Source organism: Accipiter gentilis, chromosome 15 (assembly GCF_929443795.1).
Source record: "Accipiter gentilis chromosome 15, bAccGen1.1, whole genome shotgun sequence".
Taxonomy (NCBI): Eukaryota; Metazoa; Chordata; class Aves; order Accipitriformes; family Accipitridae; genus Astur; species Astur gentilis.
Window position 1 is genome coordinate 14,223,842 of NC_064894.1, and position 20,289 is coordinate 14,244,130.

Consider the following 20,289-nt stretch of genomic DNA (forward strand, 5'->3'; position numbering starts at 1 on the left):
CCAGATCAAGAAATAAAAGAAAAAGAAATAAAGAAAAAAAAATCAACAAACTAAAACTTGCCATCAGTGTTGCAAAAATAGGAGTCTGTTGTTTTGACACTAGCCTTCATGTTTTCAAATAATTTCCACGACTTTATCTTTGGGCTTATTAAGCATATTGTTCTATATGTGCAGAACACAGCTATATTACCTAGTCAAGTGAGCAGCAGGGAACAACAATTAAATTCACCAGGGGAGCAACAGATAGATTGATAAATGGAGTTATTTCAGAAAGCATTATTACTTGCCCCAAGGCTTTTATGAAAGAGTGTGTGGTAGAAGCAACTGACTTGTAAATGGATAGGGATCTGTGAATGCACATATAAAATACAAAAAGCCTGAAGATATTATAAAAGGATCCAAGAAAAATGTTTAGCAGACAGAAATCGTTAGGGAAAAAAGTTGTATTCTATGTCTAGCCATGTTATATTAATGATAAAGTAGCAGAAATGTGCCACGTGAGAGAGGAAGACCTGGCTGAATGTATTTTAATATATCACCTAAACAGAGAGTTAGATTTAATAAGAGATGCTTCTAGATGATGATACGATTGAAGGAGAGAATAAATGTCAGAACCAAGAATTACACCCGCTCGTTGACTTCCTTAGCCAAGTCCATTTGGATTTAAGTAAAAAATAAAAATGGGTAAAGTAAAATCACAGGAAACTGCTGTAAACCTTGAGGGCAGGATAAGAAAGCACATCAGGAAACAAGGCAGATAAGAAAGGCTTGTGAAAAAGGGCTAAAACACCGTTCATGGGGGATTTCAAGTATACTGACATTGACTGACATAGCAGTATTAGAATTGCTAAGGAAGGGTGCTTGTTCCTGAAGGGTAGTGCACAGGACTGTCTTCTTCCTCGGTTTGTACAGAAAGCAAGATCAGAAGCTGTTCTGGATGTAGCCCTAGGAAGTAGATCTGGTATGATAAATAAAGTTGGTGAATATCCAAGGTTTAGTGAAAAATAATAACCTCGGATAGAAAATATTCTATAGGTTGTGTGAGAAAAAGCAAAAGCAGTGGACTGCGAAGTAGACAGAACCGCAAAGAATACAAAATGACCTTCAAAAAGCTGGCTGAAATCCACGATTGTATCAAAACCTTTTGCAGAAAAGAAGTTTTGTGAAAAGAGGAGGCATAGCCCAGTGGTAGGGCACTTACTGCAGGTTTGTGTCACAGAACGTCCTTCCGACCTCCGGGAAGTTGCCTCATCTCCCTGGGCCTCAGCTTTCTATCTGAACATTTAGAATGACAGTACTGTCCTACAGCTCAAAAATGACTGAGAAATATTCAGTTCCTGCAGTAACATCCACACCTTGAAGAATGAGTGCAGTGACCTTTCAGAGACAGTGAAGTTATCTGTCAGACAGGGTGGGGAGAGAGGATTTCTGCAGCAGAACAGGGAAACTGGAAGAACAGTACTGTATAGGAAAGAAAACATTAAAAGTAAAATATAGGATCTGTTAGAGCAGTATTAAGAGAAAAAAAAAAACAAACAAAAGAACAGCTCCTTACGCTTAGAAGTAGCGCTGGAATAAAAGTGAAAAATAAGCTACAGTGGGTATAAAACAACTGATGTGCTATGAAAAGTAATGTAGAAATTTCTGACCTTCTAAAAGGTGAAAGGTATTAAACCCGTTGTGCATACTACATATGATTTACTACAAACGAAGCAGTTGCTTAAGAGGTCAGAACACAGAGACAACTAATGAGGAATGAAAAAGTAGGTAACAGCAACAGCAACACAACCACCAAAACTTCTAAGACCCTTAGAACTGGCAAACCATCTAGATAAGCCTATATCCAAGAGTGTAAGGGATAGTGAAAACATGAATGAAAGGTTCATGAACAGGACTCTTCCACCTTCACTATGACCTGCAGAGAAACCTGAAGAGAGGTGTGAATCAAGACGATGACATTATTTTTAAAAGGCTTTGAGGATACTGCAGAATCAGCTTCTTTGATGTGTATTCTGAGCAAGAAGGATGAAACTGGGAAATACAAAATAATAAGTAAGCTAGAGATGGATAAAATTGCTGGGAATATCCAAAACACTGAAAATAACATTCTAAACTATTGGTAAGTAAAGTTTCTTTTTATAAAATGAAAAAAAAAAAAAAAAGTTTATACAAAACTTGGGCACTTTGAAGGGTACTACAAGTATCTACTCTGCTAAGAAAGGTGGGGTTCCAAAAATCTGTACTCAGAGATAATGAAATAGATGCAGGATTTTATTATTTTTTTTTAAATAAGCAAAGCTACAAAGAGAACACAGCTGGAGTTCTTAGTAATAGAATTGATTTATATTATTTACACTTCCCACAATTTGTTTTTCAAATTCTGCTTTTGCTGCAAAAAGAGAAAAAGGGAATACTGCTAGAAGTCAAGTATCCTTTTATCATAATCAGGCTGAAGATGTAAACTAGATTAGAAGAGGGCCAGGTCCGTTCACTGTATATACTGGCTGCCAACAAAGAAGTATTAAATAAGGGTAACTGGACAACGTGATGTTATCACTCTGCTTCTGGGTATATAATACTAATACAGATTAATAATCATAATAATGGTAACACATCCAGGAGTACAGCACAGAAAGGATATGTAAGCCTAAGCTCTTGCCCTTTTCTGAAGAACGAAACCGCGCTATGGTCAGTAACGGAATGGGAGCAAGAACTAGCAAACACCAGCAGTCTAATAGGGGAATAGGGTAAAGTGCAGTGGTTTCAGGGCTACTGTTACCAGCAAGGATTAAGCTGAGGGGAGCCCACTGCTCAGAGATGTTGGGGGAACTCCAGAATTAAAGAAATGCCATCTAAAGATCCGAAGTCAGGGAGACATATTTTTCAGAGATCTCATCTGTTCTATGACTACACCCACATCCACTTTTAGGCAAAACGACACACTTAAGATATATAAACTGCCTGAGTGTATATGCAAAATTAGAAGAGACACATTCACCATTTTTTATTCCAGTTAAGTAATCCCGTTGGTAACTGTGAAGGAGAATAAATAACTAGATGATTCTAAATTTTTGCATCATAGATTTATCTATGGGATTGGTAGGATGTGTATATGTTTTGGGAGGACATGCTTGAAGATGACAGCATACAAGAATGTCTGAAATCATTTTGCCAAGCAATTGATGCATCTTTTAACTATGTGCTATTGAAGATTATTATGTAACATGCTAAAAAGAGATGAAACTGCAAGAAGTGGTAATTAGCTGTTTTATGAAAAAGGTTCATTCATGCACTTTACCTGAAGTTTTCAATAGAGGGAATACTTTTCAAAATCCAACAAAAAGCATGAAGATACCAAAATTTCTCCCCTATTTAAAAGTTTTTCCTTATTGTTCCCTGAAGGATAGGTAAGGTTTGCCTTTGAGGCATCTTATATTCCTGTCAGACTTCTTTTATGTTTGAATCTAGTACAGAAGGAAGGTGTCAAAAGAAATGAAACTCTACTGGGTGTCTAGGGAATGTAAATATTTCTCTTTCTCTGCCCCAAGGACTTGTTTGCCCATATTTTGACAGTCCATGAAATCTTTGACACTGAGACCTGTCAAATATTAACAACTTTGCACTGTGCCAAACTGACTCATCATTTACACTTTTATCTTTTTTTTTCAACTTTGATGTCGATCATTCAATCAAAAAATAAAATAATAATAATAAAAAACCCACTCAAGCCCCTGACCTGAAGAACTTTAAATGAGACTCTTTCTGACATCTTTCTCACCTGTATGGCTTTTTCCTGTGTACTTTCTACATTAATATATACTCTTGTCAGAAATCAAGATTAACACCCACCTGTTCTATTACTGCTGACCTGTTGCTCTGGGTCATATTTTATGCAAACAAGGGTATTGTTAAATCAGCATAATTAACTTGAAAAAGCCAAAGTAGGTCATTAACTGCCACTCAGATTTCTAACAAGTTTTTTCAACTGATTACTCATTGCTCTGAGGTCAGAAACCTCAGAATTATTTTTTATTGGAAAAAATTAATTCCTTCTATGCTTAAGTGTAATAAAGAGCACATATTATTATTTTTGATGCTCCAATTTTACTTGATACTCAGGACAGAAACCTACAACATCCACATGGCAGAAGAACAATTTAGAGATTTAGGTAAAAAGTGAAAGCTCTGTAACTTTTTCATTTTGTGAGAAACCTACAGTATTTTGATAAACATTATTTCTAAGCCAACACTTTATGCATGTATAGTGAAACACATATGTATGTGTTTACAATATGTAATTTTTGTTTTTCTAAAAAACACATACGCACATACACACTCACAAACAGACAAAGTATAACCTACATCTTGATTTGACATGTCCCAGTAAGGCCGTTCTCCATAAGACATTACTTCCCACATAACTATTCCATAACTCCACACATCGCTGGCTGATGTAAATTTGCGGTACTGGATGGCCTCTGGAGCTGTCCATCTCACTGGAATTTTTCCACCCTATGAAAAAGAAGAAAAGAAGAAAGTTTTCCTTTTCCTCCACAGAATTTCCGTATCATATTCCATAGAGGGCATTTATTTCCATCAACATCAAAAGCAGCACTTACATCGTCTCCTATAGTTGACCGATTGAAGAATTTTCAAAAGAGTCTAAGGAAGTTTAGGCTCTTAAAACACCTGGACCATAGAAACGTAGATACCTGTGTAAGCTAAGGGGGATGCATTTCTCTGGAAGTGCTTATCGCGCCATTCATTTTAAGGGGCTGCTTAGATGTCTTATTTACACTAGTCATTTGACTCCTGGCTGGCTGAAGCTAGGTGAGGGGAATCTCATCCTGTGCATACAAATCCCCTTGACTTGTCATACGGCTCCTCTGAAATATCGGTCTGACATTTTTAAACCAGGATCCCACTTAGAGCCCAGCGGCAGGAGTGACGGCCGCGAACGCCGGTGCAGTTTCCCAGATCCCTGCGCCTGTCGGAGCAGATTCCAGGGGCCCCTCCTTCCCTCAGCATGAGAAAATAGGTACAGTGAGGCCCCACGGGTGGGAAAGTGGAGCTGGCTCAACAAAAGAATAAAGAGCATAGTGTGCCCGATGAATGCTTATTTAAGAAAAGCGTCCCACCCAAAAGCAAGGGAAAATACAGGAGTTGAGCTTTGTCACAGTCTAGCCTCAAGCTAGTCAACTTTTTGGCGAGATAAAATCTAGTCTGAAAAATAGTAATAGCCTACAAATATTTTAATTGACTCATAGTAAACGAAATGATTAAAATTTTTATGGGTAAAACTTCTGTATTTGTTCAAACAGAAAATCAGGAGGAAGGGAATAATGAAGATACTGTGCAAAATTTTTAGAACTTTACCAAATAAAAATGTATGTTCTTACAAAAATATCAATCCCTTATTAGAGCCAGATTTCTGCAGAGACTCTTTTCATTTTGACTGGTTAACATTTCTCAAGCAATTAACGTTTTTCTTTTATCTATACTCTCTAGAAGATGTGCTTCTTCCTAATAACCATATCTCAAAACTACTAAAACCCATCGATTTCTCTTACGGTAGTAGTGTAGACGGCCTCTGGATCATCTTCTATAACTCTGGAAAGGCCAAAGTCTGACACTTTACAAACAAGGTTGCTGTTGACAAGAATATTGCGTGCTGCAAGATCCCTGTGTACATATCCCATATCGGCCAAATATCTCATTCCAGCAGCAATTCCTCTCAACATTCCCACTAGCTGAATGACTGTAAATTGCCCATCATGTTTCTGGAGGGAAGAAAGGAGCAGCAATTCTTGTTAGTATAGCTGAGAAGAGAAATAAGAATTAGTTTTACAACTTTAGCTTTCTACTTATTTACTACTTCTGTAGCAATTCAACCTGGGGCAAAGAAACTCACTTCAAACACAAGTTTTATTTTCTTCAGAGATAAAGCAGTACATCCAGTTAAGAAATGTCTGAGTAGTTAATGTACTAGAAGTTAACAAAACTTGCTAATCACTATAAATTTCTGGCTAAGGCAGGGAAAGTCTCTTCTATGAGACATTACCTGATGCACAGTGCTTTATATTTTGCCTTTATGCTCTTCATCTCTCAGCATAATTATTTGTATCAAGAAAATAAAACCTATCTCCTTTTGGAAGCCTAGCTACTGATAATTTTATTCATAGCTTGGAGTTTATCAAACAAAATCTTTCTGTTCTCTGTGGAGTGCTTATACATCATCTCACGCTGTCTTGTACACCTGGTAAGGATCAGAACTGGCCAGTTCAGAACACATACTCAGAAAATGCTAAATTGTTGTGGACTTGCATTTCTTTTTCCTTTGTTCTTCTCTTAAACACAACCATAGTGCATTTAGGGATTCTCGTACGCTGATTTCCACCATGCTGACACAATAAAATTCTGCTCCCAAAAGGCAGAAGATTGGCTTCAGGTATCAGTGGTGTTAACTTCATCTGGTGGCAATAATAAAATCCACCATGTCTATGCCACATTAAATCACTCAAATTCCTAGAATGTTCCCATGTGATCCTGTCTGATCCTCTCATTTCTGATCTGGTTTTGCTGAAATAACGTAGAGAACTGCTAGTATTTGTCAAGCTCCATTTCAGTCTGAAAACCAGATTATATGAATAATTACAGTGAATGAATGAATAATTATACATTCATTATATATGAATAATTATAGGAATAATTATAATAATTTAATTATATGAATATCATGCATGTCTATGTATATATATATGCACGTATATAAAACCATATTTTTAAAAGTGACAATATATAATATATTATATATGTGACTTAAAATATGTTATTATATGTTTTCATTTTGGTACTCACCCTAAGAAATGCATCTAAGGCCCCATTCTCCATGTACTCTATTACAATCATGACTGGTTTCCCTGAAAGAAAAGACAGGTTTTCTTTGAGAAACTGTTACACAAATGGAGTGCCTTTTTTTGATAAAACACATGTTATTCCTTTGAAGGGCTGAATCATTGAGACAACGAACATTTCTGAGGCCTCCAGCACTGTTACTGAGTTCTAATAAGTTCTTAAATGTCTGCATGGAACGTGGTCATGATTCACAAAATTAAACCATACAAATCAAAATGTCAGTGTGTTCTCCTAACTCCTGCTGTGTGAACAGGGCTCCGGAATAATGACACTTCAGATAATATGAAAGGACATAAGAAACCTTATCTCTCTGCATGGTCTTTGAGGCTAAATGAAACTAGAAAAATAATATATTTCAAAGTACTTCATCTTTTAATCATGCGTGCATCTTAATTTTTTTCCTCAGGTTGTAGCATAAAGTAAGTATTGTTTTAGTTAGTTACACATCAGGAGAAAATCCATTAGGAGTGTGCCGCCTGTTTATAATTTGAATCTTTGACCATGAAAAAGCTAAAGTAATTTCTGCCATTATGTTGTTATTTGACTGACAGATCGAGCCACTGCTTACCTCTGGTAACGACCCCTTCTAAGTGAACAACGTTGGGGTGGTCAAACTGTCCCATGATGCTTGCTTCACACAGGAAATCTCTCCTTTGCTTTTCAGTGTAGCCAACTTTCAGGGTTTTTATGGCTACTGCAACATCTCTCTTGCCAGGAAGCTTTAGACGCCCACTGCACACTTCACCAAACTCTCCTAAAATGGAGTAGATCAATGCCGAATTACTCCGACTATAATAGCAACATTCTTTTTAGGCCTTGATTCAACTAGACGCTTAAGCGTGCATTTAAATTTAACATGCGAATGTTTATATTTGAAATGGATTACTTAGGAACACAAAGACAGGCATGTGCTTTAAATGAATTGCTGACTAAGTACCTTACAGGGTAAACACTTCACGTTAAGCCAATCTACAGGACTGTTATTTGAGTCTTTTAAAAGACTTGTTAGTAATTTGTTACATTTTTTTTTTCAAAAACAGGAAATAAAAATGAAGTGGCTTTCATAAGAAAATACTATTACAGAAATGGTAATACCATTTCTAAGTGAAAATGTCATTCTGTTCTACATGGTTTCCTTGCTATGTTTAGATCCAATGGTTTTTTTTCTTTCAAAAGGCAGCTCTTTCAGAGCTGCTTTTAATTCAACATCGTTATGGTGTTAAATGAAGCACTACATTATTACCTTCAAGCAGGATAATTTACTTTGCAGATTATGAAATGAAAGGTGTGACTTATAATAATTTTGTTACATTAAACAAACACAAGCAAATGCTGGAAGTTTGTAAAAGGTTCTAAACTGACAGACAATTGGAACTTGAAGAAGCATGTGAAAAAAATGGCCAAACAGCCAGCAAGAATACAAAAAAAAAAAGAAGCTTCAAAACCCATAATTTGGGAGAGGTGTAATTGGACTCCATTGGACAGGAAATAGCATGGAAGCATGTGAGATGTGAAGCTGAATGGCAATACATATACCTCACTATTATTGAGATTGTGAAAGATTTAAGGATTGTCCCTTTCCTCACAGCTGTGTCAGCAGAGAGAGAAAGAGAGATCCCTTATTCCATAGCCAGGAGGAAAAAATCTCTTGGGATATACAAGAGAAAAGGGTAGCAACGTGAAGGAGAACACCTCTTTAAAAAGAGAAAGATTCATTGCAAAAATATTTAATAATCTGGTACTTTGCAAATTTACGTGGGGTACGGGAGATACAGATCCAAGTCCCTCCTCCAAATCAAATCAAGCCTGAAATTTATCTCCTGCATACCTGTGGAGTGCCTTAACATTAAACTACTGAGTACGCACAAGTATGCAGACACACCTACATCCAAGACATGTTTTAGGGTGAGTGATGAAAAAAATTACTGAATTAGGAAAGACTAACACAGAGAGTTTGATTAGAGAATCCCTTTGGGATATAGACCGAGGTCCTGAGAAACCTGGTGGGATCAGGACTTAAGTGCACATACACAGTGGCAAGGTGTCTGGCTGGCAGTGGAGAGAAGTACGCTTGAAAATGGGGCTGAATGCCTGAAGAGGTAGATGTTAAATTGTCCTAATGGATGAGTTCTGAGAAATCTTGTTTAGGACACCATCACCGTTCCAACACTACTGTTCTCCAGTCATTCCCAACACCAGAGCTTTCAGAAGGAAAAGAAACAGTACCTGGGCCTCAGCTTCACAGTTCTCCAGCCAGAAGGGTAGAACTTTGACCAGACCTTAATATTTCCAGCCAGCTTGTTTGGGCAAATCTCCGCTCAGCACGGCTCTTTTTACAAATCTTATAGGAGATGGCTGCGCACAGAATCGAATTCCTCGCCCTCCCGTTCTACGCTAGCTGAATTAAGGTCAGCTCCAATCAACTCCATATACCGTGTCAACACCGTGCTGTACCCGAGCTAACCGGGCAGAGTACCAGTGTTCCTGCCTGCACCGGTGAGGCATTAGCCCCGGCCGTCCTTGGGCACTGGAGTCACGTTCTGAATAGCCAGGTCATAGCTATGAATACCGTGAGGCACAGCTGTTACGTACGTAACAACTGGCTGCTCACGCCCTTCGCTTGGTGCCTTAGCCTCCCTCCTGCAATTCATTAGCAATATGGATAACTATTATTGAATTCACCACTCACCTCACTCACAGCTCCTAGCCACAAGAACTTCCTAAAGGATAACAATTTTCTCTAGCAGTACCTTCCAAAATTGCTTTTGTTCCACACCGAAAACAAGACGTGAGTATCCGTGTGTGTGTGTGTGTGTGTGTGTGTGTGTGATACTTCAGAGCCAGGTAATTAGGATACTTGGCACGGGAGACACTAAGGCTTAACTCCTTTCCAGCTCTCTGTAATCTGATTTTGATTGATTTCCAAAAGCAGATCACTCGCTCTCAGGCAGACCAGAAACTTGAACTTGTATGTTATGCATTTCAGGCCAGGATGCTAGCCAACAACTACTTTTATTCCCCAGAAAATAGTATATTCAGCTGAAAAGATGCCCCAAAATGATCCAGAAAAATATGACAACAAGAGTGGGAATACTGCACGGCCGCACAGCCACTAGCTCAGCATGTCAACAAGGAAGAAGCTAAAACAAAGCATGTGTGGTACGAACAAGGACTCAACATAGTGGACACCATTTTCTGTGTCTGACAGGTGGCCGCAGCGGGATGGTAATGAAAATGTTGGCAAGGAAAGCACATATCCCTCATGCAAATTGAGCACAAGCATACTTGCACCCTGTTTGTCTGAGAGAGACATGGCACCACTCAATAGCTGATGTGGCCAGCACTGCTGATGCATAGTGAGACTGCTAAGTGGCTTTTCTGGTGCTGTCCCTAGTAGAAATTCTATATTCTTCTTTGATGTATGAGTTTCAGCTGCTTCTTTGGGTCTTTAACATTCTGTTGTTCCTGGACTGCATTTCATTTCACTCCTATTTGCTATCTACATCAACAGGTCAAAGCCATAGCTAAACCCCATACACAATATGCTTTCACCATAGCGCTTCTAATTAACTTTCTTCTGAATGACTACCGACACACGTTAGGTTTTTTGCTATCAGTTATACTCATTAAAATCAAGAATAAATTCATCTGCAGTCAACAAAATTAACATTCTGGAATTACTCTGTCATAACAGTGAAAATATGTTTTAAGCTGTATTTGCAACTGAAGTGTTTTCAGCATTTTGCTCAGAAGTCATCGCCAAAGTCCGACTGAATATACCTTTGTGCTCTGAACTGTTGCTATGCTGGTTTTTAACTTAAAGCAAAAGATAAAGCTCAGTAATTTTTCTATGCTAATCTTGAATTTGGATCTTGTATATTGTGTATTTATTAGAAGACATGCTGCCAGTCTAGCATCACAAAAATTACTAGTTAGCAAGGGCTGGATTCTTATGCTCTTACTCATCTGAAGGAATAATTTGCTCAAGTAGTGCTGTTAATTTCAACGGTACTACTCCTTGATTAAGACATGATTCAACACGAGTGAGGTTACTTTAAAGAGGCATTGTGAATTCAAAGCGTAAAGAATTTTTTACTGGTAGACCAGCTTATTTTAGAGATATTTCTTCTTCTCTTTTTAAATAATACCACAGTATGTAATTTACAGTGCATGCCAAACTACAGGGTGATTTTAAAAGTATTCTGCTAATACTTTTATGAAACAACAGGAAAGCAAAAGAACATTTCCTCCAGGAATCCAAAGTATTTGATATTTTTCTTACCCGTGGAAACTTAATTTCACTACATGGAGTAGTGCAATAAAAATGTCACGTATCTTATTAATGCAAACAAATGAAACTGCCTTTTTAGAGCATGAACACCATGGCTTAAGTAGGTGGTAGACAGTTCAAGAGGAAGAAAAGCAATGTAATGCTGGTGCAATTACAATCAGTCATGAGAAGTTAAACAATAACTTTTTGTATTCATAAAATATCAAAAAGAAAAATGGTAGAACAAAAAACAGCCTTGGGGAAGATTTTGTTATACAGAAATGAGACCTTCCTAGTCTCTATTTAAGATTTTGTGCTGCAGCCAGTTTTCCTTACTCACAAGAACAAAAATTCAGAGGTCAAAAAGCCCTCTTGCAAAAGGAAAGTGAGCAGAATTTGCACTCGTGCCTAACACCTTTACTCTGACAGTAAATAATAGGCAGCAAAACTGCCCCCCTTCCCCCAATTACATTTTTAACAGCAGATACAGAATTAGAAACCCACAAGCTTTCAATGTCAAGCAAGAATCTTCATTTACTTATTTATTTGGTTTTTGTTGTTTCCCCCCCTGTTTGTTTTTACATTTTAGAAGCGCGTGCAGCTTCATTGCTCTTAACCACTCCAGCAAATGCAAAAAGTTCTTCTATACTTGAGGTATAATTATTTGCCTGTCATTATGATGTATGAGTTTCGATCCCAGCTAAATGGAACAGTTGAATCAGGAAGCCACGGCAGCCTTACCTGCACCAATCACACGCTCAATTTTAATACAAGAGGCATCTAGCTCCTTGGCGAATTGATGGACAGCTCTATTTGGGTCCTCGTAGGTTTCAGGGTCAATGTAGGTTTTGGTGCCTGGAAATTTAACTGTAATGATGTAAGAAAGCATGACTGTGATGAAGCAAAGGCACTTATTGTGCAGTCAGCCCAGGAATTTCATTATGCAGAGTGCTCCTCGGAAGAGCAAACCTGCTTCCACACTGCCTGAGTCAGAGCCGCTCCGAGAGGCAACCTTAGTTTTAGGCATCATCTGCAAGCATGTTGACACAAGTACACAATCCCATCTCTAAAAATGACTAACATTAGCATCTGCATCTCCACCTTGAAGTGAAAGAAGTAATAAATATTAAAGAGCGTTCAATGGAATAAAATGCAAGGGTTGAGTGGGAGCAAAAATAAAGCAGGGGAAGGGGTGTAAGAGCAGCAGAGGAGGTTAAACTTTCTTTTTTGTGCAAGGACAGCTTATCCTCTTCTCCCAGGTTGTGTAAACAGCGTTTCTTTATGTTATCTCTGTCTTCTAGTGGGATTTGAAAGGCTCCTCCACCTACTTCAATTTGCTTAAATTATTGAATATAATATTATTTACAGACTGTGGCGAAAGCCAAGCTAAACTATTCACAGCACTTAGAATTTATATCCTTAGGTACGTTTCTTGCAGTAGAATATGAACATGAGAAACACTTGCAGCCAACTTGCGAAGGCATAGGAAGGGAAAGCGGGCTCTATGGCACAATTATTCCCTTTCTCAAGGACCTAAGTGAATAATATGCAGCAACTTGGTTTTTGCTCTCTCTTTCTCCAGTATAGCACTTAGTAGAACTCCGGCAGCATAGCGCTCTGGCCAGCATATAGTTTTTTTCCCTTGGTTTGCAGCTGATTCAGGAAAATTATTTTTTACCCCTCTGGTGAAAGTAGAAACTTCTGGTGAAAGTAGAGCACCCCTTGGAATCTATTAACCATGCTATTTTTATGCAATAAATTTGGCTCACAAGGATTACAGTCCTGAGCTTTAATTAAATCAGTGAACTAAAACTCAATATGAAAATGTAAGAATGTTCCTCTACTAATTGATACACTGATATACAAGAATAGGATCAAAAGTCAATACAAACCATAAATAATTTATGGTTGCTTTGTAATCTTTTAATTGAATATAAAATATTTTAAATTTGAAACTATATTGAAAAATAACTTAATAATCATGTATTTATGTTTTAGATGCTATTACTGACCAAAAAATCCCCAAACCCTCATAGCAAGGAAAAAGCTAGAGAAATTGTTTGAGTAATCTAAAGAATTTGCATGCAGAGAAATTATTTGAAAAGTTGCCCAGATGTTATTATCTACCATATTATGTATTTAAATAGATGTTCTTCCAATTGTATCGATAATGCTACAGATTTTTAAAATGATAAATATTTCTTTCTTAAAACCAAAAATGACTAGAAAAAATGAGAAGAAAGCAATAGGTTAACCACCTATAATAGTGCTTTCAGGCCGGGAGATGGAGAAGGAGCCATCCTCTTGTGTTTGTGATAAGGGTCCCGGAGTGGAGGTAACCTTGCGAATCTCAAGTGGGCCTCTGATGGTTCTTTATTCAAGCTGTCATAAAACATTTTGACAGGCCAAGGCCATCGTGGCATAGCAATGTGAAATAATGCTGGCCTGGCTTTGAAGACATTGTTAGATGAAAATGGTAGGAGGAAACCAAATATAAATCTGAATTGCTTAACTAAACTCCTCCATTGTACTTGTATCTTCAAGTGTAGCACTTGAGGTCACAGAGAGTTGAGGGGGACTGAAACGAAATATATGATACTCTATTAAATACAGTGCTTTAAAACCTGCTTTTAAAAAACGGTTACTTGTAAGTTTTTATGTTAAGTAAGTGTTTGTTGTAAATTACTTTTTTGAAAATCCAGTCTGGTCCCCCAGCACAGAAAAAGGTTGTCTAGATGTTATGGAGCAAAAGGACACCAAACTGGTGTTCACAACCCTGCGACCAGCTGGTGACCATAGCACTGAGTTCCATCTCATTCTGTTACCAAACAAATTTAATCACTAAACCTTCAATCAACAGACAATGAAAAACTAGCTTGGCAAAAAGTGACTTCTATTCGGTGCTATGATTTTTAAAAGACTGTGTAAACTGACTGTTCTGACTGATTTTCTGGATAACCAGATTTCTTGAGAGTAAAATGAGGGAAGTGAACACTTATAAAGTCTCACCGTTTCTGGATCAGCTATTAATCATTAAGTAGCAGCTTTCATATTAATTTGCTTACACTTTGACTGAAACAAAAACTGTCACAAATAATGGAGATGAAGAAAGGAATTATTTAGCTAGCATATTCCTTTTGTTTATATACTGACATACAAGAATACATAGTTGATCTTTTCCTTCAAGGACATAATGGGGATTTTAAAAGTGAAAGCAGTAGCTCTTCTGAAGATGTGAAAAGCTTATAATGCATCTATGAGAGGCAAATTTCAAATCCATCACTCCCAGAATAGTAACGTTTAAGTAACATTAGATTTTTGATGAATTCTTTAAAATCAGCTGCACTGCAAAGTGCATGATAAATAATTCTTATCCCATTATTATTTCCTACCTTTCTTGCACAGATTATGAATTGATTGACTAAAGCTGCAGTGATGTTACAGCTTAGTTTAATACTGACTGCATTTAAATGAAATTATTTAGGTAGCAACACACCCAAACTCAGGAAGTATGAACAAATTCCAGCTGGTCTGATTTTTTCAGGGCAGAAAGGTGAAATAGAAACCTTGATCTGATTTTGAGTGGAGCTTTGGCTAGAACTACCCATTTAAAGAGCCATACATTGAGAAGCTGCTGCAAAGTTGTGACTCGTGGCTACTTCATTCTCCAAGTGACATTACATTTTCATAATAGCTCATGATTTTAACATATGTAAAATAAGATAAACCATATTGCTTTCATAAAAAAAAAAAAAATCTGATGGATTTAAGCTACAGCTGCAATATTGGTAGACAACAAAGGCTACATGCAGCATAGCATGGCTAAATGGCAAGTTCTACTGATATGAGAGTTATCAGGTATGAGAGAAGACTGGAAACCCAGACATTGTTCTGTGTCAGAACTTATATTCAGTTTAATTCTATTATGTGATTTTGCAATTTTGCATGCTCAAAATCATTTTGCAACTTAGTTTTTACCATACTTCCTGAGCTAAAGACTGATTCTAAAAGAAAGGAAAACATTTTTTTTTCTCATGCCAAAATGAAATTACAACTGAAATGAGAAAGGGCTAATATAAGAAAGCTTTTTAAACAATATTTTGATAAAACTGAAACTATTCTTGCATAAGCCTTCCTCTCCTCTGAAATTTTCAGTTGTCATTAACCCAAGAAAGACGTATTTTATTTAATTTTGCCCGGGTTCTAGCATAAGTTCAGATGGTAGCTGTGATTTTAACGTGAGGCTTTAGGTGCTATTCTTCGCTAGGCAAGTGATTCTAGAACACAGAACAGTAATGAAGTAGCTGACCTTTCTTTTCATATTAAATATTCTATTTTTAAGGACATTGTTTTGTAAATATTGATGCTACCATATTCACAGTAGCAGAAAACAGCTTCATTGTTAGGGTGATGCAGTGACCCACGCTTCCTTAATCTGAAGTTTGCCTGAGTTAAAGATCATACAGTCACTTAGCCAAAAGTCTCTCAAATACTGCACCTCAGAGGGATCATTAGGATGGTGTGAAACATGTATTCAAAGCAACCAAAAGGAAGAAAAAAAAAAAGCAGAATGAAAACAACAGTATATCATACACATGTATAGAAATAAAACCGTCTGTGTGAGCAATGTTGACTTTAATCTGCATTCCTTTTGTGTAGGTCACATTTTTAGAGTGTTTAACTTCCTACTTGCTATTTACACAGCATTTTTTAATTTCTTATGGCTTTGTCTTTCATGGACTGTTGTTTTACTATTGTCTACACTATTGCAGTTGGGAATTTTTGGAAGGGGGAAAAAAAGGCAAAACACTTACAGTGAAAGTAAAGTTCTTCATCCCCTTCTTGATCAGCTTTACTATAGCCGCAATGCCTGAAAAGAAAGACACCAGTTTAACTCGTAAATAATGATTTACTTCCTCACATTTAAAGTCCTGACAACATCAGTTCTGCGGGCTGGGATTTTCAGGCGCTGAGCACCTAACTCCTGTAGGCCCTTTGAAAGTTTCAGCTATAATTCTCTTGACAGCAGAGTTTTAAATAAATCATGAACAGTTGCAATCAAAAGGCTTTTGTATCAAATACCAGTTGGGACAGGTCCTAAAGAGAAAATTCTAGTTCTGGTGAAAAGCTTCTATGGATAAAACAGAGGATTAAAGAACTTCAAAGTAGAACACTGTTTTACATGAGGTTATTCTTAAACTTACTGCTGTGCCTCTTTTTCTTGAATGTAAAGTCATTTAAAGGCTAATCAGATAAAGTGTCAGACTTCTCCACGTGAGAAAACTGAACAGAAAGATGGACTTTGAGGAGTCCAGGTAAAGAACCTGCTAGCCTTTCCTTCTACAGCACATTTACATAGGAAAAAAGGAACATCTTGATTTAATTGTGTCTTGCCAAAGTAAGAGGACAATCTATATAATTGATAGCAGGATTTAAATGAAAATTGTCCTTACTAAAAATGACTTCTGTTTCAGGTTTGCAAATTACTATCCCAGATTAGACTATGTCTCAAAACTTCACAAGAGCAGGGTCAGATGTACTTATGCCTATGCAAGGTGCAATACCTTCGCCCGATGATGAATCCAAACACCATGAAGACCAAAATGATGGTTCCTGCCACAGCAACCACAGCTATGATAATAACAGGATTCTGTTCACTGGAAACAGCCGTGGCTACAGACGGAGCACAGAGAAGAGATTAGTTTAAAATTATTCCCTACAAAGGAACTGCAAAAAATTAAGCCGACCATCATGAATTGCAGACTGTTAGTTTAGCTTTGCCTGAAACCATTACATTGACAAAGTTAGTCTAAATAAGGGCCTCCACTGGAAATTCATCCAAATGCTGGATGAGTTAACCATCTTCCACAGGGAATAAAAAGGAGCTGTGCTGGAATTGACTTGGCCAAAGTGATGCAGCCATTAGCCAAAAGCCAGCACCAGCACCAGCCACTTCCACTCCATCCTACTGCTGCACTGCCTTCTGGTTTTGCTCAGTGGTTGACCCCTTCCTAAAAGGGAAGAGCTGGATATCCCTGTAAGGGCGGATAGTAGGAGAATAATCCCTGACGAGCTCTGCTTCTAGACTCCCCTCTAAAACTGGTTGGTATGACTTTGATGGTACCCAAGGAAATAGTGTCTTAACTCTAAGAACAATGTTTGAGATGAAACACTATCTATTAAGACAGATTTCCTGGTTAGCACATTTCTATCTTTTACTGCTATTAATCGTTGTAAATTGCTATTATTACTTATGATTTGTTTCTGTTAGCAACGAAAAGGTGCTGCCACATATACAAAATGGAATTCTCCATGCTTCAGAGATTTACATGCTGAAATATCCACACATTATAGTTCTTTTTATTCAGATATGCCAATGCTATTAATATATGCAAATGTATGCATGTCACATTAACGTAAACCGAGGATGTCAATACTTAGTGTGAGAAACCTCAAGGTTTGTTAAATACATTGCTTGCCTGACATCTAATGAGGGTGGCCATGTACTCAGTTGCATTAAACGAGCACAGCTCTACTGAACTCTGTGGAGCTGTGCTGGTTTGTAACAGTGAGGATCTAGCCCAAGGGACTAAGAACAAAGGACGAGACATCAGGCAGTGATGCTGAGCAAGGGACTGTGAAAGTGTGAGTCATCTGGAAGCAGCAGAGAGATAAAAGAGGAAAAAAAAAAAAAAAGAAACCCAACTGATAGCTGATTAACTAAATTGTAGCTGGTATGTTAATATAGTTAACTGCTGGTAGTGGTAACTGAACAGGAATGTCTCCACAAGGATTTTATGAATTCCACAGAATCAAGTTCCTGTTGCAGACTTCAGAGGTTCCCACAGAAACAAATAAACCAGTCTTTTCTTTGCTCTGTCTTGGGAGAAGTGAGCCAATCAACATGACTTATTTTGTCTCTGACACTGACCTGTACCAACTGCTTCTCCCCCAAAATAATAAACCCCTTGTTACACTACACAGATATAGAATGATCTGCACTGGGGGGAAGTCCCGCCACCCCTCCCCTTCAGCTTTATTTCCTAAAGAAACTTTGTAATTTTGTATGTCCCACCTAATGCAGATGAGGAAGATCTCATTATTCATATCAGTCTTTAACTGAAAAGAACAAATGCTTATCTTTGAGTTACTATAACTTTCTGAGATACCCAGGTCAGTAGGACACTACTGCATGCCTGCATATATGCCAGTTGTGGAACTTTCAGGAAATCAGTGGTCACTATCTCGTGCAAGAGCGTAGGGGCATAAGTAATACAACTCAGTTCCTGTAACATCACCAGGCCATCAAAGCGGTCAACCCCAAACAATGTCAAATTCATGTAAAATAAATACAGCATTTCCTAAAACTGTTCCCTTCTCTCTTTGAACTCCAGTGCAAACCTCACTCGGAAGTCAAGAAGAGGCAGCATCCCGTCACAATGGCCAGGGTGCGGAGCTGCATCCATCTAACAGCTTGGAAAAACACCCAGCGCAGCCTGTCACCTAATCTAGCAGCCAAGTCGAGTGCATAGAGGTTGGCATATGTGAGTGGGTTGCTCTGCATAACTGCCTCACAGATCTTGGGTACTGGCACATTCTGGAAGCAAACTGAGGGTGTTATTTGGGCTCTGGAAAATGGTGGGGACATGGAACACTGACCAACTGGTAAGATAGGCGGGTTGCAATGTATGATTTATTTTTACATCTTTAAGAAAAAAAAAAAAAAAAGGTCTGATCGTGGGCATGGTCTGGTATGAATTCAGTGACAGCAGTCTAAGACATCTGCCTCTTTTCAGGTACTCTGTGCTGCTTCTCCCTTCTGTGTGATGAACTCAGTCTGTCAGTGTAAGGGTCAATCAGAGCCCAGCTACTGGAATGATCGCTGCGGTTGGGCAGAAATAAAGATGCTAGAGTGTTCTCAGAGGAATGATTTTGGGGTGCAGATAATCCTTTCAGGGGGGTGCGTGGCACGGTTACCTGTCACTGGTGCTGCCACACTGGTGATGGCAGGGAACCCCCAGCAGGACAGGGAAGCCTGCCCTGACCTCTGCTTAAACCGTGCTCACACTCAGAGCCGAGACGGGGACCTGGTGCCGGGACAGTCAGCTACAGCTGACACCTAATCTGACGTTATGGGATTGCATATCCAAACGAATGAGGCAATGCTTCATTTCAAAGAGTTAAAACCACCTTTTAAATACATAGTGGTAGGGATGGGGGTGGCTATCCGAACACTCCAGGGGATTTAAAAAGGTAGATCAGCTGCAAAAGTTGTGCTGCTCCTCCAGCAGCATTTTCTCATGCAAGCAACCTGAAATGTATGATCTCCAGAAAAGAATTCCTGATGAAGTCCACCATGAAAACTTTAAAGATAAACTGGATTCATGTAGGCCAAATATTACTTTCTTAAGTATTCTTCTTTATGTCTTCTATAAAAATTTGTGGTAGTGTTATTTCAGATATTAGGAATAAATTTTACATCTGCTTATTACTTCAGCCTCACTTGATTTAAACTGATTCATGGCAAAAGGAAAAAGCAAAGTCTTCTTGATGCCAGGTTGTGCTGAGTCTTTTTACTTTAACGGTGGGAGCTGTAACAAGTGGCAAAATCCCCTTTAGTTACAAAAAGCACAGGATCATCTTTAGATCACTGGCTAAAAGTCACGTAACATAACTTTTAAATACCTCGGTGAATCAAAAGATAAAATTACCACTTAAGTGATATTTTATGTATTTGCATTTTCTCCCTGAGGGAATTCTGTCTCTAATAAACAGCAATGATTTCAACAAAAAAATATAATGATTAAAGTACTTTGACCCGTGGCAAACACAGTATAGAATAGAAATATCCTGCCTTTATAAAGCAATTTTCCTTCATAATTTTGAAATTTTTACATAAATTTGTATGCAATGCTCAACATGTATGATATGTGCAAATACAGGTATAAAATATGTATATTTTACATATCGGATAATATTCATATAATGGATGTAGTTCCTCAAATATTGAAAAGTGGCCATGCAGTTTCTATCACAATTGATAAACTGAAATTCATAAACTAAATACAAAACTCTACTTAATCAACAGCACCAACCAAAAGGTG

General features: G+C 37.9%; 1 protein-coding gene across 5 annotated transcripts in view; it reads right to left on the minus strand.

Moving 5' to 3' along the window:
* Positions 1 to 20,289, minus strand: part of EPHA7 (EPH receptor A7) — a 163,274-nt gene that overhangs the window by 16,219 nt on the left and 126,766 nt on the right. For 4 of the 5 annotated variants that reach the window (XM_049818002.1, XM_049818005.1, XM_049818003.1 and 1 more), the window contains exons 8-14: positions 16,750 to 16,858; positions 16,000 to 16,055; positions 11,927 to 12,052; positions 7,484 to 7,669; positions 6,859 to 6,920; positions 5,571 to 5,780; positions 4,363 to 4,512 (exon numbers count right to left, since the gene is read on the minus strand). In XM_049818002.1, the coding sequence (XP_049673959.1) occupies positions 4,363 to 4,512; positions 5,571 to 5,780; positions 6,859 to 6,920; positions 7,484 to 7,669; positions 11,927 to 12,052; positions 16,000 to 16,055; positions 16,750 to 16,858 (899 nt within the window). The remainder of the gene's footprint in view (positions 1 to 4,362; positions 4,513 to 5,570; positions 5,781 to 6,858; positions 6,921 to 7,483; positions 7,670 to 11,926; positions 12,053 to 15,999; positions 16,056 to 16,749; positions 16,859 to 20,289) is intronic. The other variant, XM_049818001.1, reaches the window with a different exon arrangement.